The sequence below is a fragment of the Pipra filicauda genome, unplaced genomic scaffold (genome assembly GCF_003945595.2).
Source record: "Pipra filicauda isolate LSUMZ 115617 unplaced genomic scaffold, ASM394559v2 scaffold35_size7292922_pilon, whole genome shotgun sequence".
NCBI lineage: Eukaryota > Metazoa > Chordata > Aves > Passeriformes > Pipridae > Pipra > Pipra filicauda.
In genome coordinates, this window is record NW_024104487.1 from 3,890,308 (window position 1) to 3,915,043 (window position 24,736).

The following is a 24,736-nucleotide window of genomic DNA, read 5'->3' on the forward strand; positions in this document are numbered from 1 at the left end:
CTCATCAAATAAAATTTGTACATGTCAGTTTTTGTGAGACCAGAGTGTACACAGCAAACCTTTAAGAAGGTTTCTTCATAAAGCAGAGTTAGATCCTCATCTGAACAGATTCTTAACACTTGAAACATGTAATAATGATAGTAATGCTAAAAATGATGATGATGATAGCATCAACCCCCAAATATCAGTAGTGCCTAAGGACAGCGCTGAGTTCAGTTCTTGTGCTAAGCTTTGCACAAAAGGGGTGAATGTATCCTTGCCCGAGAACAGATACAATGAATTTATTAAATGTATTTAATAAGATTTGAGTATTAAACAGTGTTTCCTTTTTGTCTCCAAACCTTTTCAAGCCTTGGGCTAGCAAATTTGGGGACCTTTACTGTCTGTTCTATTAATTCTATTTAACAACAAAAACCAAAACAACCCCCCAAAACAAAAAACAAAAAAACAAAACAGCAAAACAAAGACAAAGCAACAAAACAACCAGCCAACCAACAAAAAGAAATCCCCAAGGAAAAGTACCCTACATCTGTTCAAACTTTCCTTGTCCAAAACATAGTTGAAAATCTGCATTTAGTTGAACACTGTGTTCAACTAGCTGTGTTGTATTTGTTAAATAACCTCATGTGATGCTTATGAAGGATGTAAAAGGGGACATGGAAACAAAGTAATAAGAAATATAGAATAGAAATATTAAAAATAACAGTACATCTGATTTTTTTTTAATTAAAAGTTTGATATCAGACTTAGAGCCTGTTTTGAGATACTTTCTTTAGAGCACGAATTCATTAAAATTACTGTTTCAGCTAAAAATAAAGTGCCTGAGAAACTTCACTGTAAGGAAGATGTAGAGCCATTACAAGTCAAAACATTTACTAGCTTTCTAAATTGTGACAAAATAAAACTAATGTTCTTGGACAGCAACAAAAAGCTGCATCTCAATAGTGACTAGTTGCATAGATTGTTAATGTCTACCAAATTGAAGACTGGTCATAGGAGAATGTATGTTTTTGTCACTAACTTCTGTGTGGTAGCAGATGTCTAATGTTCATTTCTGTATTATGGAGAAACTGCTCCTTTTGTTGATGACACCCAAAATGATACTCACTGAAAAATGTTTTCTTGCCCATGTTGTATGCCTTTCCAAAAGGATACACTTCATAATAATATAATAAAATAATAAATAAAGAAAAAATGGTAGCCGCTGAGTTTTGACAGTTCCATTGTGTTAAGAAAAAGGCATTTCTGTATTTGGCAGCATGCAAGTAGGGGATCGTTCACCTCATGCAGTGATGCATGCATTTTAGTACAGGGACAGACTAATAATAATCTTGTTGACATAAGCTAGGCCAATAAATCTTCAATAGGTCGTTTCTTTTCCTTTGCTTATTGTTTCTCTGAAGCAGCATCTCTAGTTTGTGCAGATTTTTTTTGTTTTGTTTTGAGTGTGTTTTCTTAATGCTGCTGTTCAAACAGCAAGCTGCAAAGTTTCCATGATGCCATGATGTGTGCTTTGACAAAGGCTGGCTAAAACAGTTCATCCTATGTATTTGCTTTTAGTTTCACATCTTTCTGTATCTGTTTTTCTACATAGTAACTGCTGTGAGTACAGGCTGATGTTTGTATTGTACTGGCATAACAGCACCAGGGTCCCTAGGTGCAGCTACAGTGTACATAAAGATAGTTTCAATTTTTAACTTAACTGCTTTTGTTATGGTTCCTTCTACTTAACAGGTAGTATATATTGTAACTTGAGTCCTAATGCTTTTTTTTTTGGTGGAGGACCTCCTGTCTATACATAAAGGATTTTATGGCAGTATTTTAAAATTTTGTTCATTACAGTGTAAGAACTGAATCCTTATGGGTGCTTTTGTGTTCAATCAAAAAAGATCAAGGTTATCTAAGTAATATATATTTGAAAACATATCTTGGATGAATTTGAAGACTGAATACAGTTTTATGTTTCAACAGAAATAAATGAAGTAGGGCATTTTGAGGTCGTCTTGTTTGATTTTTTTCAAGATACTAACTGACCTGTTTTATTGTCCCTCAGTGCCTTTGCTACTCTAGAAGAGGAGGCTTGTACAGAGCTTGTTCCTTATCTTGCATATATACTTGACACTTTGGTCTTCGCATTTAGTAAATACCAGCATAAAAACCTGCTCATTCTTTATGATGCTATAGGAACTCTAGCGGATTCTGTAGGACATCATCTAAATAAACCAGTGAGTATACCTTATGTTCTGTAGAAGCAGTCATCATAATTGAAAAACTTGTTCAGTGTTATTTGTAGGGTGCTTTGCATGTTATAAACCAGAAATGCTGATATTTCTTTGTAGGTCTCAATAATACTAAATATTTACAGATAAAATACATAGACTGCACATAATTTTCCCACTACACAAATATTTGCCATTTTGAGTAAACAAATGATAGTGTGTGAAATGTGCTTCTCATCATGATTTTCTCCTCATGTTCAGAATTTTTCAGCTCAGAGGAGATACACATATCAATATAGATCACACTTTTTTTTTTTGGTAACTGCTTTATAGCTAAGATGCTCTGTATATGTCTCTTGCCAGTGAATTGGAGCACATCATCACTAGAAATTGCTATTTCAGAGTGAGAAAGGCTTTTTTTTTAATATAAAAACACAGAATCCTATGGTCAAAGCACAGATAACAGAAAGACAGATGTAATAGGGGGTTTTTTTAGTGTACATATATTAATTAGTTGAAGATATATACCTGTCACATGTTTGCATCTTATGATGGTTGTTGAAACTTGTTTTATTTCTCTGTAGTGCTTCAAATGACATAGACACGCCAGATAAAAACAATTTTAGTTGTTTCTATGTCATTTTACTTGCTATCTGAGACCCCACACCATCAAAGACCTGTTTTTCTGTGTCTCTCTGAGCCTGGCCACCTTGACATTTGACAGTACCAGGAGGAAGCTAAATGGCAGCTCCTGAGGACGATCTGAATTTCATTAGTCAGTTCGAATTTTATATTTTTGGGCATAGCGATATGTGTTGGCTCTTCATATACCTTCTGGGAGCAACAGCACTATAGAGATGCCTTGCTCAATGTCCTTGTGACTGTGGCTGCGCAATGGCAGGGAAGCCAGCTTTATGCAGAAGGGGTAAGTGCCTCCTTCTGGAGGCATAGGAAATTACTTTCTTCAGGGATGGTTAGTTGCTTGAGGAAGAAGTTTCAGAACTTGGGGGAATAGCGTTGTAGCATCAGGGCAGTGCAAGATGGCTGAGAAAAGCTGGTGGCAGATGCAGAGCCAGAATGTTTTCTTAGGCCCTGAGGCAGTCACTTAAAGTTCAGTAATCCAGGTAGCTATACTGAAACCAAACCTGCAGGAAGGGATTTTCCAAAGGTATTTATATGCTTTAGCAAAAAATATCAAGGCATAAATTGTAAATCCTAATATAAAAATACTTCTATGAATTTCAACAATGATTGAAACACAGTACATCAGAGTTTTTTTTTCTCTGAAGAAGTAGAATGTATTTCAGTTCCTACCTAACTTGAAATAAAATAGTATGCAGTTAAGTATTTTAGCAGCTCATGCATTTTCATCCCAAACAGGAGTATATTCAGATGCTAATGCCTCCATTAATCCAGAAGTGGAACATGTTGAAGGATGAAGATAAAGATCTCTTCCCTTTATTAGAGGTAAATGTTAAAAATTGGATATTTTTAGTCAACTTATTTAGGAATTATACTTTCTACTAAAGAGGTTCCTACTAGGAAATATGACTATAAAATCTGACAGTGTTAGCTATTTCCCATTATGAATAAAATATTCTGACTATAGTAAGAAAGTTTTATGACTGAGGAACTGTCCTTAGGTTTAGCAGAAATCTTTTAGATTTTTTTTTGCTATTCTGGAGTATTTTCTTTGATAGGATTATTTTAGGGAAAAAAATGTTTTATCCTGCTTTTATTCTTGTCTTCTCTCTCCTTGCTCTCACTTCATCCCTCCATTAAAACTATTGTCAGAGAAGCTGAAGGTATGAACCAGACCATGTAGTCTTATTCTCTGTACTTTCTGACTGTGATGCAGGAAAGAACCTCTAGAAAATTAGTTTTGTAACTCTTAGGTAATATTAGGGCTTGTTCATGGTCAAGATACTGCAGCTTAGTGTAAGTGCTGTCTGAAATTATCATAACTGGTTTTGTATGCATTTTCTTGGCTACCTCTAAGAAGATGCTGCTGCTGAGAAATTTTCTCAACTCTTGTGTACAGGAGTGAGTAACAACTTGCTGATAGTTGCCTTGCCTCAGCTAACCAGTACTGCCTTTCTGGGCTGTGTTTACTTAATCAGTTACATATTGGTGTAATTAAAATCCTAATATCTTTTAAGTTACCTTTCCCGAGTAAAAGGCACTTCAGGAATGTGAGGAAAGGTAGTGACTGTTTTCTGTTTCTTCTTTTTTTTAATTCCAGTGCCTGTCGTCAGTTGCTACTGCCTTGCAATCTGGCTTTCTTCCATACTGTGAACCTGTGTACCAGCGTTGTGTAAATCTGGTGCAGAAGACACTTGCACAAGCCATGGTATTTTTCTATGACTATTCAATGTTACTTTGCTAAACCAATGTATTAACTGTGTAAAATTACAGGTTTGCAGAGAGATTCAATATCTAAATGAATGTGCAGTTTGGAAACCTTTTTTTATGCATACCCCTGAGAAAATCTAATATAATTTGAAAATGTGTACTTATTTGTTGCAGTTACATAATGCTCAGCCAGACCAATACGAGGCTCCAGATAAAGATTTCATGATTGTGGCTCTTGATTTACTCAGTGGTTTAGCTGAAGGACTTGGAGGCAACATTGAACAGCTAGTGGCTCGCAGCAATATCCTGACACTAATGTACCAATGCATGCAGGTGAGATGAGTCATCTACTTGATCTAAAGATTTTCTTTATTTGGAGAATCAGAAACTCTTCTAGAATTGTAATTTTTTTCTTTCTCTCTTCAGGACAAAATGCCTGAGGTACGGCAGAGTTCTTTTGCATTGTTGGGGGATCTGACAAAGGCCTGTTTTCAGCATGTTAAACCTTGCATCGGTACGTTTCTTTTAGTATTAAACAACTTCTTTTACAAATTCCTAAGATGTTAGTTTAGCCATTGTTAAGCTCCCTGCCTGTTCTGTGGGTTGCCTTTTCATGGTATTGGACATTGTAATTTTCCTTTATCAACAATGGTATGTGGTCTTTTGTCCTTTGAATTGTACATTTAGAAGACATGGTCCTATTTTTTTAGACAGTGCAAAAATTCTTCTTTGTCCTTTATTTTTAAAGCTTTTTTTGTTCTACTAGACTCTATTATTATGGAAAATTATATATAATATATAAATCAAAAAACTTGGCTAGAGGATAGGTTTTCCTTTGGTTCTTTGCATTGTTTTCATTTCAGTAGGGAAGTAGCATCAGTTATACACTTCCATGATATTTGCTCTTTCTTCCCACAGATATAGTTAAGATACACTTGCCAAATGAATGCTTGAATAGGTTTGGAATTTAAAGTTTATTTGGTAGATGTTATCATTACCTTTGTGACTCATTTTTTCTTAAAATTTAATCAAAGATGTGATTGCCTTCTAGTCTTCATTGTTTTATCAACCATGGCTGAATACACAGCTATCCAGATGATTTGAAGTTGTTCAACCATATTATAAAACCACAAATACTTGTAGCTGTGATTTTTTTCTTCTGTTCCCCTCTCTCCCCCCACCTAAGCAAGGGAAGGAGGGGAAAAGGATTTCTAGAGTTACAAAAAGATAAAGCCTTTTAGAAAGATTTTAAAAGCATAATTTGAAAAGATTTGCATTGAACTGCTTAGGTTCTAAATTCCAGGTTAATCTGATATATAGCAGAAATATAGCTCTTGTTAATTCACAAGTAACACTTTCCAAGCATTTAAATAGGCTTACATTGTCTTTTTCTTAAACCCCTTTCCCCCCCCACCTTGATCTGACACTAATGGGACAAGATGGTTGTATTGTGTGATGAGATTTTAAAATGTTGTTCTTTCTAGCTGATTTCATGCCAATTTTGGGAACCAACCTAAACCCTGAATTCATTTCTGTCTGTAACAATGCCACCTGGGCAATTGGAGAAATCTCTATCCAGATGGGTAAGATTTAATTTTTTCTTTAGTCTGTGCACATTTAGCATGTGTCTGGGCATTTTGGGGTGGGGTTTTTTTAGTGATTATTTCATGTTAAAATCGAAATTACATTTGAGATCCTTGTCCTTGTTAGTAAGTTCAGGGTATGCATTCTGTTTAGATTACTGATATTAATGGTTGTTTTCTTCTGAATCTTTTTTCATTGTTGTTTCAGGTATAGAGATGCAGCCTTATATTCCAATGGTGTTGCATCAGCTTGTAGAAATAATTAACAGACCCAACACACCAAAGACGTTGTTAGAGAACACAGGTACCCAAAAAATTAACTGTACATGGTGAAGGAAATTAGAGATTTTTTTTAATAATCGTTTTTAAAATTGCATAGGGGAACCACACCAGAACTGACTTTTTTGCTATGTATTTGGCTTTTATAAGCAAAAGCAACTCTGTTTTGCAGAAGCTCTTACAAGTCTCAGTCTTGCAGCATATCATATATCTAGATTCTAAAAGTCATTGGTTTTTCCTTTTATAACATTTTTTATATCTATTTATAGTCTGTGTAATTATTCTTCCACTTTTATTTACTTATTAAGTATGACAAATGTATGCAGTAACCCCTAAAGACTTATTTCTCACTGATTTTGATATACACATGTCCTTACATGTGTACTGTATATATATGTCTAGTGTTGGAAACAAATTTCATTGGCATATATAAAACAAATAATGAACTCTTTGAATTTACAAAAAATGCAGTCTTTTATTTTAAGATAAAATTGTAATATCATACACAAAAATCTAGATCTATGATGGCAGTTTTACCACAATGTAACTGAAATTATATTATATTTAATTTCTATTACCTGGTCACTTAATAACAAATTTCTGAAAAGAATAATGGCATGCATATTTTATGTTCTGGTGCACAGCTTTGAATTCCAAATTGGGAGCAATCCCCAAATACCTTACTGAATCGAAATCTCTGAGGCTTGTTTCTTTTGCATTTATAGAGGGCATGTTCTGGTATAACAAGCACCTTCCATACTCTAGGAAAAATTTATTAATAATGTGATGGGTTTACAATTTACTATTTTACTAATTAGGAATTTTATTTTTTCATCTTACAGTTTGAAAACTGTAAGAAAATAATAGTTTAGTTATTATATCTGACATGATTGAAAATGATGCAAATACAATGGTACAGTTATATTTTTTGAGCAAAGCAAGAGATAATTTGGAGAGAGATTTTTCCTTGCATATTTTTCCTCCAGTATTCTCTAAACTTACAAGCTGCACTTTCTCTGCTCCTTAACCCCCATTTAGTATGGAAGGTGAAGTTGAAGGAAAAATTACCTAGTTGTATGACATATTATAGGTACTACTTTTTGAAAATGTAGTTTTGGAGTAAATACCTACTTGTTGTGAAATATACCATGGAATAGTATAAAAATATAAATTTTCCTTACCCCTGCCCCTGCCCTGACTTCCTTCCTCTGCACTGATGGATGTGTAATACCTGTAACTGAGAAGCATCCAATACTTAAATGTTTGCTTCCATCATTGCTAAGAGAATTTTTGGAAGCATCCAAACACTTAACTTTCTTTTATTTATTTATTTATTTATTTATTATTCTCTTAATAGTTCCTTTAAATGTGGATGGATAACTGCAAATAAATGTTGAGTGTGGTGTACTTATTATACGTTTGTTGTGGGATATTTTACTGTGTGCCACTAATATGTGCAAGAAAATTACTGGCTTTGCTGTAGCTTGCTATGTAATTAATTATGAAAACAATTATGAGAACACACTTTGATAGAGATTACTATTCCTTGTACAGGCTGTAGCTGTAAGAATTTACAGATAAAATTGTATTTTCATTTGAGCTGCAAGTGTAGTTTTATAAGATAGCAAAAAAATTTTAGACACTGCATACGGAAATTGAGTAACATTTGGGCAAAGCAGTATATTAACAGGGAGCTGCAGCTTTCATGGAATTAATATGTTTCAGACTAGTATATCCTACACCAAACTTTTATTGGAGAAAGCATCATCTGCTTTATTGCATGTTTCATGAAACTGTTCACAAATGCCTGTTAATTAGAGTGTTGCATAGTATGTCCCTTGAACATAGGTTTCCTTTCTCTGCTTCATACAAATCTGCTGGATTTTAGTATTATTCATGTATTTTGCTTCCAGTAATCCTGATACATTATTCCCCACCCTCTCCTTTTTCTAAAGATTAATCTTCCGTGAGTTGAGCAAACACCATTAAAACACATTTGCATGATGATATTTTCTTTGGTCTGTCCCTCGGAACAATGAACCAAACTGTCTAATCATGTGATGAAACAATTTTGCTTTTCATGTGTCCTTATGCTTTGGTATCAGAAGTCAGATTCTTATACATATATGAGGAAACCTTTTGTGAACAGAAGAAATACTGAGATTAAAGAATTCATTTTCTGCAGTCAGTTGCTGTGAATTAGCAACCATTTTTAATTAAATTCTCTATGAGATTATGAAGAAGATAAATATTTTGTGCTCTTTGAGAAGTGCTTCATCTGTTTAGAATTTTCTGACAGATCACAATATTTTCCATGTAAAAGTATTTATGCATGTATTTTTACTGATAGATGGGATCTATTAAAACCTTGAATTCAAAACCTGGGAAAAAAATAAAATGTTTAGAACACTTGATACTAAAACTGAAAATGGTTGATTTCTTTTTATCAAAAATAGCTGTAATAGTATATTTGAATAAAAACTTTCAAATGTATGGTAGGTAAATTTACTGCAAAAGATTACTCTGAAGAGGGCAGAACGACTGCTTACATCAGAAGGCCTTTGGATTTAAAATTGTGTTTTTGGTGTTCTCTCATTTACTCCTTTAATTTTTCTTTTACCCTGGAGAGTATACCATATATGTTGCTGCCTCTTATTTAGGGGGTGGTAATAAACAAGCACTGGTGAAATCTTATGTTTATTATCATACACAGATTCTGTTGGTTTCTGTTTCTGAGTTATTTGTTGTTTTTTCTTTATTTTTTCTCCTCCCCCCTCATTTGCTCATGTCTTGGTTGGCGTTTGGTGGTGTATAACCGTGATTGCGTTACCTTAGCAATAACAATTGGTCGTCTTGGTTACGTTTGTCCTCAAGAGGTGGCCCCCATGCTACAGCAGTTTATAAGACCCTGGTGTGTATTATTCAATCTTTTTTTTTTTAATTCATTTTTCTTCACTCTCTTTCTTTCTTTCCTTCTTCTCTCTATCTCACTTTTAGATATATTTTCAGTTGGTTACAAAATCTCAATCCTTAATCATTGCCAACCATGTGACTAATCTTGTCCTATCAGGTTTGTGAGTTTTTAGTAGCACCGTCATGTATTCTTTATGTTGTGGCTAATGACTAATTTATGCATGGGATAAGATTGTCACATGCTTGCTGTGTTAAAGCTTGACTATGAAAGAGCATTTTAAAATCCACCAGAATGATAATACAATGCATGCAAATACTGTAAAATTTAAACAATGCATTATTTAAAATTCAGTCTGAGGCTTGAAATGCTTTAAGGAATATATGTTTATAGATTTGTTACGTATAAAATAGCTTGCTTGCTGCTGTAAAAGTTAAATAACTGTTCTGTAAGTGGTATCTGACATAATTCATACTGTGATAGTATTTTATGTTCCGCTTCTAATAATGATAGCTTCTATAAATATTTCAGATACATGTTTCTTTTGTATTTAATGGAATACAGGTCACACTTTCTAACTGTATATAGTGTAACAGAAAAACCAGATTCTGGAGGTGAAACCTAATGGGATTATGCTAGTAAAAACTACATGGAAGAAATGTTTTTCTAAGTGTTCAAAATTGTGTTTCAGATCATCTTATCAGTGTGACTTATTCCATCAGATACTGTCATCTAGTTCTGACTTGAATGAAGAAAAGTAATAGAGTTAGCTAAGTTTTGCTCTCCAAATTATCAGGTGCACCTCTCTGAGAAACATAAGAGACAACGAGGAAAAGGATTCAGCGTTCCGTGGGATATGTACCATGATTACGGTCAACCCCAGTGGAGTAGTCCAAGTAAGATACACTAATAGATACTAACTTCTTTTCTTTACCCATTTAAAATTTAAGGAAAGCTGTATATGGAGTATGAAAAGGTTTACCTTGATGTGATTCCCTGCAGTGCATGATGTAGCTTTATTTTGAGGTCAAGGAGGCCAAAATGTTTATATTGTGAATGATACGTATCATGATGCTTCAGTAATTATCATCTGAAAAGGAAAGGATGAGAGTATTGTTAAAGTCAGTTTTTGTCTTTTCCTTGCAGCGACTATATAAATAATGAACTTTGATTAAAATAACTGTATTTTGATACTTCTGGCAGGTTGTGGTCAGGATCTGGATGCAAATATAAGGTGAAAGTTGACACTATGAAACCTATTTTCCAGAGGCAAGCTAGGCTTTTAAAACAAGAAACAGAAAAAAACAGTAACCATTCTTAAAACTTGGGTAGAGAAGATTCTGTTTCAACTTTGAATAGATTACTGTCATGGTTTGAGATAGTCCCAAAATCCAATTCTCTAGCTCCATCCCCCCTCCCACATCTCAGCCTAATGTGAGAGAGGTTTTTCCAGACAAAACACACCAGACTCCAAAGTGGGGGAAAGGGAAATATATTACAATGACTGTACAAATAAATACCATATCACATTATACACATGATCATAACTATCTCTACCATGACATATAGTATTTACAATGGATCAGATCTCTTCTCCCCTCCAAATAAAAGTCCAGGAGGGAAAGAAGGACAGATCCCTTCCAGTCCTTAAACAGCAGCATCTTCTGAGGCAGCAGGTTTCTTCTTCTCATGCATGCAGCAGCTGATAGCTGGCTTTCTGCCAGCACTCCACGAGGGAGGTATCCAAGCCTCTCTCTCGGCCCCATCGCCTCACAACCGAGGGGTCTTCCGTGGGCTTCGTAACCCCAGACAAGGTCGTTTCACCACGTCATATCACGAAGACACAGGGGGGTCTTCGTGACGGTCTGGTATCTCTTGCAGGGCCTCTGTGCCCTGTCTCTCAGGCTGCCACCGTGGCAGCAGTGCAAGGGGGGGGGGAGCCAAGGTCAACTCCCCCTGCATTCCTCTCGGAGCTCTCTAGCTCCTTTCTACAGTGCATGTCGCACTTCAAGGCTCTTTCAAGTAAGAGTCCGTTCTGACTGGTCCAAGAGCCACGGCATGTGCAATTTCTTGCTTGATTTGCCTGAAAGCTTGTTGTTGTTCAGGACCCCATTGGAAATTGTTCTTTTTACGGGTCACAAAGTAAAGAGGGCTCACAATCTGACTGTACTCTGGGATGTGCATCCTCCAAAAGCCTATTGCTCCCAGAAAAGCTTGGGTCTCTTTCTTGTTTGTGGGCGGAGCCATTGCTACAATCTTGTTGATTACGTCTGTTGGTATCTGACGTCGTCCATCTTGCCATTTCACCCCTAGGAATTGGATGTCTCGGGCAGGTCCCTTGACCTTGCTCTTCTTGATGGCGAAACCAGCATCGAGGAGAATCTGAATGATCTTCTGTCCTTATTCCCCTCCTTCCAGGAGGTCTCAAAGGAGTTTTGGGGATCTGGTATCAGTCTTACCCCCAAGAACTCTGTAGTTCTCAGCTGCTGGCTCTCCTTTCCTCGACTCTCCTTCCAGGAGTCTCCTCTGCAGTGCTGCATGTTGCTTCTGCTGCTTCTTCAGTTCAGGTTCTTATCTCTGGCGCTCTGCCACTGTTTCTCTGGTCAGCGTCGGCTGCTGCTCTGTGCCCATGGAGAAAACATCTCCCGGCATAACTACAGGCACCTAGCCCAGCTTTATGCTGTTCCAGGTCCCTGCAGCCCCAGCCAGGGGCTGGGAAGGGGGCCAGAGGCCCCAAGGGGCTCAGAGCCCCTTCCTCGTGGTTCTACAACATGGCCACCTCTTCTACAACCAAAACTACAACTCTTCTTTTCCGGTCTGGTTGTGATATGTTTACATTTCTGCAGGAGCGCCCATTGGGCAGAACTTCAAAACTTCCAGGGGTTTCCACCCCTTGGGGTCTACCACTTCTCTTAGTCTCTGGGGAAAACAAGGTTCAAACCACTACAATTACTTAAATAGTCAATGTGGACAATGAACATGCATATGTTTAAATTAAATGGTACAACTGAAGAACACAGTATGACTTGATATTTTGTCTCTACACCTCTACAGTAAAGCTGTATCAATGTAATATTTTCTAAGAGGAAAATGGAACTGATTTTTCCCTCTCCTCTACCTGGAGTTGTTCTTCCTGAAACCACAAGAATTGAGCCTCTATCTTGTTTTGTAATTTTCAGTTCATTTCACTGGTGCCTTATTCTGTACTTAACATTTCACTCTTCTGCTGTCTGTTTGTTCATTCATGTAGCTTAAGGGGAGGGAATAATTCAGGACACATTTGATTAGCCCATCTCTCCTCTGTAGTCATTATCCTCAATTCCTACTGAAATCATGTGCATTGTTAACATAATTATTAAAGACTGGTGTTTTGTTGGTGTAGGAGGAGGTAATGCATGACAGCAGATGAACTAAGCATAGGGATTTTGAGGTGGCTTTAGTTTTGAACCTGTATCCCGGAATAAAACTTCTGGCTCTGCTTAAAGCAATATGACACCTTTTTTCCCCAACTGGAAATGTGCAAGTGTGCATTTGTTCCTTCTTACTAAGGTGATTGGTTCTTGCATTTGTATGTGTACTGAAAGAAATGTTAGGCTAGTGTGATGTAGGAGGGGAGAGTTGAGGTTTTTTAACTGTGGTCTTAAGACACTCAGCAGTTTCTATTTCTGAACATTTAGGCATACAAGAACACAGCATTGTCTGAATTAAGTGGAAAAATAAATAGATAAAAGCAAAAGCAGTTGTGAATTGAGATCAAAGACCCTGTACAGTTCACAGAATAAACATCAAATATTGTTTTCAGATGTATAAATTGAGGTTTCTAACCTATGTGATTGTTTAATCTTATAGGACTTTATATTTTTTTGTGATGCTGTTGCATCATGGATTAGTCCAAAAGATGATCTTCGAGACATGTTCTGTAAGGTAAGTCTTCTAATATAACAGTATATTCTAATGGTGGTTGTTCTGCATCCTCTGGTTTGTTTGTTTCTTTCTGTAGCATTTACTGTGCTGGTCATGGAGGTCTCTCTGCCCCCTGTGGTCATGCAATGTCATACATTTTCAAACAAAACAACATGAAAATCCTGACTGGTTTTTTTAACCTTTATTTTCTTATATTTTTTTAACCTATATTTTCTTATATGCATTTGGGTTATTCCTAACTTTTTTAAAATGAAGAAGTTCACTTGAGATGTTATTTGAAGGGATAATCATCCTCAAACAGCTTTTCATAATGTCCTGCGTTTGAAAGAACAGGGGGTTCTATACTACATTTAAGACTCCTTTTTCTAGAAAATGAGATCTTTATGGTTCAAGACTACTTTTTGTCACAAAGATGCCTATTTTATTTTGAAGAAATATCTAGAAAATTTTGAATTAAAAATATCCTGGTGGTATTCTGTTTGATTCTCTTACTTTTGCTGAAAATAAGGGATTGCTTAATCCTCCTCAGAATCCCTCTTGGGTGAGCAAGTTTTAAGAAACAAACAAACATACAGTTATACCCAAGAATGCATCCCTATTGACAAAGTATCAACAGAGTTTAAGCAGAAGGACTGTTTTCCCTGTATTTAATAAGAAAAAGAAACAAAAAAAAATAACAAATGGACCAAAAGAACAAAAAAGAAACCCCCCCCAAACTACAAAACCACCAGCACAACCAGAATGTGATATATTGTATTTTTGCACTGATGTCTTACATTAAAAAAGAGAGAGAGAAAAAAAGTGGTTCCCTTCACAAGTTCTAAAGTGAAATCTCGATTTTTAGGAAGTGCTATCTCAAAAGAAAAGTTCATGATACCCTTGTAGAAAAAATGGAGCATATTCCTAAAAGCTTACTAGGATCATGGGTCAGTATTGGCACGTCTTCTTCGATTAATGCCATGTGTGAGCATGAAAACAGAAGCTAGAACTTTTCTATCCCATCTTTAAGAGAAAAGACAGAAATCTGACTGTCTTAGTTAGCCTCTCAGATAACTGGTCTCCTTCCAAGGAATGTTAAATCTAGAAAATGCATCAGCAGAAGGAATGCTGTGAAAAATGCAGGTGAAAAGGAAGTCCAGGATACAGCCTATGATGATTGCCCAAAGCAGTCTCAGGGTGTGTTTCTGTACCAGTCCTTCAGCATCGAATACTTGCTTCAGTAAGTTTAGGCTCCTCTTTTTTAGATTCTTTCCAAGTTGTCCATGTAGCACCCACGGCATTCAAACTAGACACAAAGGTTCTTGATCACTTGGCATCACCTTGCTTTTTAAAGCAAGCAATTTTAATGTATTTTTGTGCTTTTTGCCTTGCAGGAAAGGAGACAAAGCTTTCTTCAGTCATGGCATGCAGGGGTTTTAGTTTACTTCTTCATGAATACATGAGCCCTGTAGTCCAGTTAGATGTTTTTCCAGCAATAATTATGAGTTTCAGGAACAGTGGAAAGAAACTGGATTGTCCAGTGTTTCTTTTTTTGTTTTATTCTTTACCACTAGAACTGGGAGAAAAATACCACTTTCAAGAGCATGGATAAATGAGCTGCCAGTGTCGAAATCTGACACATAACCTTTTGTCATACCTGAGCATTCTTAGATTTTCAGTAGTTGCTTGGCAGCTGGCGAATGTGACTGTTTGGGTTAGGAAGGAGAGGCGAACCTGCTTGTGGAAGGGAGAAAAGCAGTAAGTTAACTGGTGGCACTATAATGTCATTAGCACATAACTTTGATATTGCCATTTCTATGAGAATGTGTTCAGGACAGACTGTTCCACAACTCAGTTTCACTGCATGTAAAAAAGAAAACCAAAACTTTAGGTTCTCTTTGCATAATTTTCTATGAGGAAAAGTAATTTCATCTGCTTTTGTCCTTTCTAATATTCACTTGTTACTTGTTGTTTTAAGAGCTAACATACTAAGACCTTTCTGATAGTAGAATTTAATTTATTGGTTTTCAGATAATTTATTACATCAGAAGATCCAGACTGAAACCTGTAGGTTATTGTTTTTCCTCTTTCACTGGCTTTTGATTACCATTGAATGTGGATTCCTGTACTTGCAAAATAAAAAAGATTTCAAGAGCTTCCTTTTTAGTGACAGTTGTCTTACAGGTTCCATGCAACAAAGAGCTCTCACAGGTTTTATTTTTGTGCTAAAAATGGACAGATATTCATTTTGTCAAATGTTGGCTGCGGTTTTGGCTCAGCTTTCTTTCCATAACATCCTACACATTTAAAAAAGAAATGTGAACACGGTAGTCTTAACATGTATGACCTATGTCAATTGAGTGACTGATTGACTGCCTGACTGACTGAATGAATGGATGAATGAATGATGAATTGAAAAAATTATAAATAGACATTCTGAAATGGCCTAACTCTAGGTTACCCATTAAAATACATATAAATATGTATACACACACATATTGTGGGGGTAGCTATATTCTATATGTCACCTTTAAAAGAAAAAACACGTTAAGAAAGAGAATACTTCCTTTGTTTCTTAATAGCATTTCAGTATGAAATGAGGGAATTCAGATTGCCAGATGTACAACTCAGCAATTTATGGCTTACTGCATATGAGGCTAGTAAATAATATATCCTCTATTTAGTGCTTATCTTGACTTCTCCCTTCTCATTTGTAGATTCTTCATGGATTTAAAAATCAAGTTGGGGATGAGAATTGGAGGCGTTTCTCTGACCAGTTTCCTCTTCCCTTAAAAGAGCGCCTTGCAGCTTACTATGGAGTTTAACCTCATGCACTGTAGCTGCAGTCCCATAATTAGAGGTAAGCACAGAAATCTTGCTTGGTAAACAGATCTGTATAACATACTTTCTCCCTGTGTGCATTATATGAAATATAATTAATTCATCCATCTAGAATTGTTCAGACACATGGGAGGAGATATCTTTCCTTCCTATGGAGAGGGAAAAAAAGAATGTATGATAGCATACCTAAATGATGGAGGCTGTAGCAAAAGCAGCTGACTTTTTTTATTATTACAGAGAGAGAAAGAAAGAAAAAGTGAGTGTATCATACACACATTATTTTATCGAGATTAAGTTGGAAGCGTAGGTATAACAAAGTGCTGGTTTAAGTTTAATAAGCAGAGTGATGAATATGATCGTGAAGCTAAAGACACAGGCTCCCTTACATGTTATGAATTAAGAGGTGGCAGATGTAGTCGAAGCAGGAATATTCCTCTAGGATAGAAAGCAAATTCGTTAATGTACTGGAGCTATGTGAAGTCCAGTATACTCTGAACTACATCCTCAATGCTTTTTGCACTGAATAAAGGATGTTATGCTAATGTGTAATTACTGTAACTGTAAAGCATGATGTTTTGGGGAGGCTAATGTGTTTATTATTGCCATGTTCCGGTTTTGTGCACCAATTCAGAATTGTTAGGCAGTTCTCTGTAAAGAATGATTCAATTTCAACAATGAGCAGTGAAAGTGCGTTTTAGAATAGCTGTATTATTGTTCCACCGTGCTTTGTATGCTGTCTGTGCATGATGTATTAAGCAAATTTCCCATGAGTAGTGAGATACTGTGAAGAGATTATTATATTACCCAAAAAAAGAGGGTGAATTAAGTTGATTCACTTAGTCTTTATACAGAATTGATACTTCTAGTAGAATTTTTGCACTGAAATTACGGGGGTAAGTCATGCAGTCGTTTTATTTTTGGAATGGATAACTATTTAAAAGTTAGCCTAAGCTTTTTCAGTCACTGACATAAGAAATCCTGTTTGAATTACATGTTTGATCCAAACAATGGATTAAAAATAAAACATTTCAAACATTTATATATTTATTATCAGTGAGGGTGTTTTAGTTCTAACATAAGGGTGTCTTCTCCTCCTATTGAAGAGGAAGCCAAAGTGATAAAATCCACCATTATTCTCAGTTTGAACAGAGACACTATCTTGTTTAATCCACCTAAAAGGGAAGCTGTTAGGTCAGTAGCAGATACGTGTAATATACTTTCTCAATGTCATAACTACCTCATAATTTTGTGCTAAAAAATGGAAAAGCTGGTTAAAATATATAGGACTGCTTTTATCGTAAATCTAAGTTTAGCACAGTAGTGGAACTGTCAATGTAGCTTAAAAGCATACATTGTTGTTTCATGAATAATAATTTATCTTACATAAACGGGCTGCTTTCTTAACAGGCTTAAAAAGGAAAATCTAGGCATAAATTAATTTTTAAGTTAACAGTTGGCACTTACTGCTTGAAAAAGGCCCTTTGTTTATCCACCTGTCAAAGGGTCAAGGTAAGATTTAATTATACCTTTATCTTTTCCTTTTACAGGTCCTTCAGTCTGGGAGACTATGAGGGAGCCTCTGCACCCAGGGAAAATGTTACCCTTTACTGGGGGGAAGGGTAAACCAGTAGGGAATACAGTACAATCCCAACCCTACTGGGAGGGGCGGGAGGGAGGTGTTGCCGTCACTGTATTAAGTCGATGTTGGGAAATGTTTTAACATCTGGAGCCTTTGTGGGTGGAAATCTGTCTCCTATTACACCTCTGCACTGGATGTGAAGAAGAAAAAAAAAAGAATCTAGTCACAAAACAGCACATTCTGGAATATTGTGGGGATTTGTACCAAAATAAGTAACCATATAATTGAACCATAGGGATACGTAAAGAGGAAAAATATTTTGCGCACAATAAAGGAAACCTAAGAATGGGGGTCACAAACAGTAAAAGGCTTTCTTTTTTGTTTTCTGTTTTTTTAAGTAAGGGTTTTCTACATTATTTCATCCTGCTTGAGGGGATTACTAGGTATTTGCATGTTAATGAACTACGCAAACGAAGTTAGTACAGTTAAAATGCAGCTTGTGTCTGTATTAGGAACAGGCACTTGCAGTGTACAGCATAAAAACCCCATCGTAAAATAATAAAGGTTAACTTGGACAAAATGAAGCAACTGCAAGCTGCCAAATAAGTCACTCCTTTCATGTTTTGGGGTAAGGGGAAGGACACTGCAAAGGAAAGATTGACATCTTAATTTTTACATTAAGGAAAACAACCAAGGTAGTGGATATGATTTAATTATTGTACGTTTTTAGCTTTAATTTCTAGAGTAAGGCATTATTCTTAACTTGCAGTTTAAGGTTCAGGCATGCGTTCTGGCTCATAGTGATCAGAAGTAATTTTAATTAGTGGGAAAGTAGCATGCTTGCATCACATAGAGTGAAATTGGTATACATTTACCTATGTTGCGCCAGTTTTGTGTTGCAGTTTACCAATTCAATATAGCCCTGCATTTAAAATTCCTTTTTAAAATTCTGTGGAATTTATTTTTATTAAGAATATAGATATAAAGTACTGTAGTTAACGTTAAATTAGGCCTTGAAATACCTTTTTAGGATCTGTTAAGAATAAGATTGATATTGTATTGTGTGTAACCTGCACAATGTGGAAAGCTGATATAGCTGTGCAAAATATTTGCCTCTGTGCTGTCAGTGTGATGTGCTTTCTGCATGGTTATATCCTAGTGATTTTATCAGAATCTCTAAAATGAATTACATGGTAAGACCCGTTAAAGGCTGCATAAATGTTAGTTGGCACGTAAAGACAATTGTAGAAGTTGATGACAAGATTGCTACATTTGTGTTTATTCCCACTCAACGTATTACCTTCTACACTTTCTTTTTGTTCAAAGCATGATCTTAAAGAGATGTTTAAGTTGATGTAATGCAGGGTATCTACACGGTATCGGCGCATGTTGGTGGCCCTTTGTGATATAGTTAAATGCACAAGGGTGCAAGTTTAAAGCTAGAGAGTGGAAGTTGGTTTGGATCCTCTTCATTTCATTTGTTTAGCTTTTCTGTTGTGTTTTTTTTTCTCTACTTACATGTATTCCTGTGAATAAATCCTTGTTAAGTTAACCCTTTACTTTTCCTTCCATGTGTATTTTCTTATGTACTGTGAATGTGAAATCCTAACTGGTACACTTGATCTTGTGTCCATCTGAAAGTGGCAAGTCTTTAATAATTTAGATTGCCTAAAGAGTATCCCATGATGATAAAGGAAAATGGAGAGATTTTTAACTCTGCTGGTCAGAGGTGAAGCCACACCTTTCCATTTTTCAAGTGCTGCATTATTAATCTGCAAAATAAAATTAAGCCATAACAGCCTTTTTGTAGATTTAGTTTCTCACCTTTGCATTGCAGAATTGATACTGGATAACAATCTTTGGTTTTGGGGTTTGCTTGTTTGTTTGGTTTTTGGTTCCCCCCCCTTTTCTTTCCTTTTCCTTTTTTTTTTTTTTTTTTTTTTTTTTTTTTTTTTTTTTTTTTTTTTTTTTTTTTTTTTTTGTTTTTGTTGGTTTTGGGGGGTTTTTGTTTGTTTGTTTTGGGTTTTGGGGGGGTTGTTGGGGTTTTTTTGTTTTGGTGGGGTTTTTGTTGGTTTTTTTGTTGTTGTTGTTTGTTTTTTGGTTGGTTGGTTGGTTGGTTTTTTTTTAAGAACTTGCTCTTCTTTGCATGGTTCTGTTCTTTGACTGTTGAATGATTTAGCCATTGCACTGAAGTTTGAGCTGTATGAGTGTGAACTTAAAAATGCTGTTTAAACAACTTAAATTGTTTTTTTAATGCATGATCACATGCATGTTTTATGTCCCCCTCCCACACTTTTTTTTTTGGCTTTGCAAATTTTAATGGATTATGCCTGAAGAATAGTTTGGACATGTACTATATGAAATACATTCAATAACACCAGTACATAGTATTTATTCAATTTGGTCAAAACTGCATGTGATAACTTGCTTTCAAATTACATTACTTTGGTAGCAAACACAAAATTCCTTCTCAGCTAATAACTCTGAAATAAATTAGTTAATAGCCACTGAAAAACACTTCAAAACCAAATTTTGAAAGGGAAAAAAACCCCCAGCCTTTAGCAAGGTGGGATATTATTTTAGACCCAAATTTGCTTTAATGTTGAGTGTGTTTGAAATTTAAGGAAGAGTTTCAGAGAAATGACATTAAAAAGTTTGTAGAATAGAAAACCTACCCAAATAATATGGTAGCATAACAGTTAGAATCTGGGTTTAACTAAACTTCTTAAATTTCAGAAAGCCCCTTTAACCAAATAAAACCACTCCACCTCAGCTTGGATTAGCTTAGGATGCCACTTTTGTGCATATGTGTTTTAATAGGTATGTGTACAGATGTGAACTGATCTGGTATGACAGCAAGGAAAATAATTAATTAGGGCAGAAATAAACAGTACTGACAAAATAGTCTTTTGTATCAGTAAGTTCTTGTGGTATATTATAAAGCAAATAAACCATATTCCTAATGCATAATAAAGTGCAAAGATTTGCAGAAGCCATTTAGGGTGTAATGTGAGGTAAGAAAAGTTCTGAAACAGCATTAATATTTAAAATTGAATTATTGCATCATGGGATATATAAAAAGCATCTTAAGTCTTGTGATGTAGTCTTGACAGTTCTTGAATGTTGACTGAATGTTTATACTGGTAGAATTGTGAGTTTGTCTTTGTTACATTCCAGTGTTTCTGCCTCTTGGCATGCTAAAAGCACGGCTTACTTCATTTGCTCCTTACACACTGAAAAAAGTGCTGTTAGTGTGCTAAACTACAGAAATAGCCGCTGCTAAGTAATGGTGTAGATTTTCTACTTGAATATTTTTGTTGTAGGAACCTCAGGAGGTCAGTGTTTACTGTTTTTATATATGCCTTTTTCCTGTTTTGAGTTTCCCTTTTTGAAGGATTCTGAGAGTGAAAAAAAGCTGCTGATCAACCTAAGTTGGTAACAGAAAGTGTATTTAAAATCCTTATAAATGCATCTTTTTGGCAGTTCTAAATTGCTGTTAAATTAGTCTTAAATGAAATTCAATGTTAAGTTTTTTTCATAACACATTCAGGAAACCGCTCATTTCATTTAGGGAAAAAATTAGACTAGTTCATTATTTTAACCAGTGCAAGCAAAAATAATCAATTTTGTATTTTTTTTTCCCAAAGCTTGATTATTTTCTAAATCAGTGAATATGTATATATTTAAATTTTAAGAAGCTAATTCTTACTCTTTGGTTTATTGCTCCTTGAAGCTTGTACTCAAAAGGTCACTTTTAGAAGAATGGGTTAAAATTTGTAATCATTATAATTTTTAAAAGTTATGAAGTAGCATAAATTTTGTAATTAACAATATTGATGCACACTGTGATTTTTTCCTTAGAACTTTTATGTTAGCATCAATTTTAATTACTTAAACTGCATATATTGTATAATAGTAAAATGTATATTTTAAAAATTCAAGTTGCTTTCCTCAAGCAAAACTCATTGCTACTTAGAAATATTCAAATACTAACTTTATCTCAGGTGAATACTCTTGTACCCTTTTTGTTCAGAACACATGCTAATAAAAATGTGTCATAATTTTATCAGTTTACGTATTTCATTTAGGCAGCTCCTCTTGTCTTAAACTTACTCTAAATTAACCTTCTACTGTGGGACAATAATTACTTTTGCTTCACCTATATTATTCATATTGAATGTATTAACAGACAAGGTGCAAAAGCATTCTTCCCTTGAGGAGAATGCATCCATATTCAAACAACTGAAATATTTCTTAAAAAAATGCTTTAAATGCAACATTAAATTGGAAAACTTTTGTTTCAGATTTTGTCAAGGAAAGAAATAACACTAACTGCTTCCATACTATCTCTTTCCTGAGGATGATAGATGCATAAAGCTTTTATATAGGGTCTAAAGAGTGACTTTTTATCTTAGATAAAGATTAAGCTCTACAATGAAATGGCAAAACATCCTGCACCTCTCTCAGATAGATGCTGATGTAGTTTGCACACATATTTGCTATATATTACATAACCTCACCTTGAATAAATAAGGCTTGATCAGTAGCTGTGTATTTCACTCACCTATGCATTCTCCAGGATGACTTGCATCCATCAGTCTTCTAGGTATTCTTCTCCAATAGAAACTGGGTTTTGTCTGCCACTGATGCTTGCTCTTTGCACTTAATGGTTAGAGCAAGCCAGTTTTAGTTTATTATTTTAAATGGGGAATTGAGGCAAGTACTCTGCTTGCCTTGTATATTCTGCTAAAATAGTGATACTCACTCACTTGAATGTACTTACATGAGGGAAGTTTGAAATGGCTCTATAAGATAAATCCCTGTGTGGTGTTACAGTATGCTTTAAGTAAGCCAAATCCACATCTCAAAGAATTCAACACTTACAGTATAGTATATTTTTTTTCTATAAACTGGTTCTATTGTACTACTTTTGGTTTAGGTATCTATTTCCTTACTTTGCATGAGCAACTAAATAAGAAGGCTTGGGTGTTTTTTGTGAGGACAGCAATGAGAAAAAAAGAGTTTGGTATAAGGAGGTTTATTTGGCTATTGAAATCTGCAGTGTATTATTTTTCATGGAAAGAGAGGTAATTATGTTGTATATTGTCTGACTTAATAATACTAGACACTTCTAAAATTTTGAATTGGATGAAGTACACAATATAGTTTTAAATGAAAGATGACTGGATCTTTCTGCTGACAACTTAGGTTGTATAAGTTTTGCTTGAAAGCTTTAAATCTGATGTTTCTGTATCTGCCACAATGTTGGAATGTTTCCTTCAAACATATCCTCCTGCAACCTCTCAAACTGTACTAAATTGAGTGATATTTCTTGAAGTCTGCCTATGTGCTAACAGAACTTCATTTTAAATAGAATATGGTTTTAATTTTTGATAAGCTGCTGAATTTTAAAGAGTTTTTGGGGCCACCAAATATTTTGGATCATGCAGAGAATATATATTGTACTGTAGTAATTTTGTATTTACATTTGTATGATGTGACATAATAGATGTGAATGTTAATCACTGCTTGACTATGTTAATAAAGTTGTTTAAATATAGATGTTGCATTCCAATTTTTAATGAATGATTAAATTCATTGTTCAACTATGTTTTGCCTGGCCTGGTAGTGCACTCTTCTGATCCACACATGTAAGTACTAGAGTTTACTGAATAAGGATTTTCATTTTATATGAAAGAAAATAATCTTTGGATAAGTTAAGATTAGTTTAGTTTAGATGCTTCATGCTGCTTGAGGGCAGATGACTGTGGAAAAAAGGAGGTGTAGGTGACTTGAAATTAGAGCCTCTTGGATGATACCTGCTAACTACTTTACTATTGAGAAATGTTACATTGACTGCTTTTTTTGAAACAGTTGCTACGTGCTAAGTTTCCAAACGGAAAAGGGAAAAAAATTTGTTTTCATTCCTTGTTCTAGCAGTAATGTAAATCATAAAAAAATGAGTAAACTAGAAATAAATTCAAGCTGTTCAAGACTTTGAACCAAAATTTACGCTGGTCTTAGTCTAATTTTATCTAGCTTTCATGGGACCATGATAATACAAACTTTTTAAAGAGCTGCCCTTCCAGAACTTCCTGATACAAGAGTCTCTAAAATGAAAATATAAAAGCAAAAGTTTCATTCAGTCCACCCATGTTGATTTGAACATTTTTGTTCAAATATTTAAAAGTTGGTCAATAGCATTTAGACAACCTAAACTATTACACATGTCTAGCACAAATTGTTTCTATAGTGCAATGATTAAGTTCAATTAAATGCATTGATAAAACTACTTACTATAATAAAATTTAAAGTAGAAACTAATTGCTGCATACTTGGCTTAAACTCTGCTTAACAAATGACTTAGACTTCTGCCTCCAGAAACAGGAGAAGGCCATGGAACAGCAGTATAGAGACCAAGTTGATCAGCAGAGATGGTGGCTGTGTGGGAGGGGATGGGGGAAGTTCTGTTTTCTTTCAAGTAGCCATCCCCACTTCCCTTATGTTCTGGGGTACCTGTGACAGAATATCACTGTCAGTCAGCAGTTTAGTTCAAGTCTTCTACTACCAGCTCAGAGCCTCTAATTTTGACTACCTGTATTTACTACCTGTATTTACAAATGAGAGATGAGTAAGTACTAGCATCTTGAGTAAGCAAAATGAATGTTACTGCAAAGTTTGTGGTCAGATTGGGACAGTGCCAAGGATTGAACTTGCACTGTATATCATGTTATTTATAAAAAAAGAAGATAAAATATAAACATCTAATTTAAAGTTGTACTTGAATAAAAAAGCATTTCAGTAGGAACACTGTATGTGTAAAATACAGAGTATTTGTTGGTAGCTTTTGTTATCCCAGAATGAAACATACTGCTTACATAAAAGAATGATCTTTCACAGGCATTTACCCTTGTTTCACACAAAATAAGCAGTATAGACTATTGAAACCTCCCAAAAGACAACCAAATGTTAATTTGCACAGTGACAGACCTAAAATTAGGTTGCTTCCAATAATCAGTTTAAGGAAAACAGATGCAATTATGCTGTACATACACTAATGTGTGTAAGT

The 24,736-nt window shown here is 35.1% G+C and overlaps 1 protein-coding gene and 1 long non-coding RNA gene across 8 annotated transcripts in view; one reads left to right on the plus strand and one right to left on the minus strand.

Moving 5' to 3' along the window:
- The window catches only part of TNPO1 (transportin 1), a 72,522-nt gene extending 53,296 nt beyond the window's left edge, over positions 1-19,226 (plus strand). For 3 of the 6 annotated variants that reach the window (XM_027752183.2, XM_039384567.1, XM_039384568.1), the window contains 12 exons: positions 2,054-2,225; positions 3,600-3,686; positions 4,462-4,569; positions 4,746-4,904; positions 4,998-5,085; positions 6,056-6,154; positions 6,363-6,458; positions 9,269-9,344; positions 10,141-10,240; positions 13,194-13,268; positions 15,965-16,107; positions 17,636-19,226. In XM_027752183.2, coding sequence (XP_027607984.1) covers positions 2,054-2,225; positions 3,600-3,686; positions 4,462-4,569; positions 4,746-4,904; positions 4,998-5,085; positions 6,056-6,154; positions 6,363-6,458; positions 9,269-9,344; positions 10,141-10,240; positions 13,194-13,268; positions 15,965-16,072 — 1,168 coding nt within the window. In that variant the 3' untranslated portion in view covers positions 16,073-16,107; positions 17,636-19,226. The other 3 variants (XM_039384569.1, XM_039384570.1, XM_039384571.1) reach the window with 3 other exon arrangements.
- LOC114004325 lies at positions 7,353-15,052 on the minus strand. Of its 2 annotated transcripts, none has more exons than XR_003546540.2 (3): positions 14,905-15,052; positions 10,327-10,434; positions 7,353-7,670 (listed from the first exon to the last, which is right to left on the minus strand). It is a non-coding gene; the product is annotated as an uncharacterized LOC114004325 (long non-coding RNA). The 2 variants fall into 2 exon arrangements; XR_005564787.1 differs by lacking the exon at positions 7,353-7,670 and adding an exon at positions 8,618-8,814.
- Positions 19,227-24,736: the final 5,510 nt, after the last annotated feature.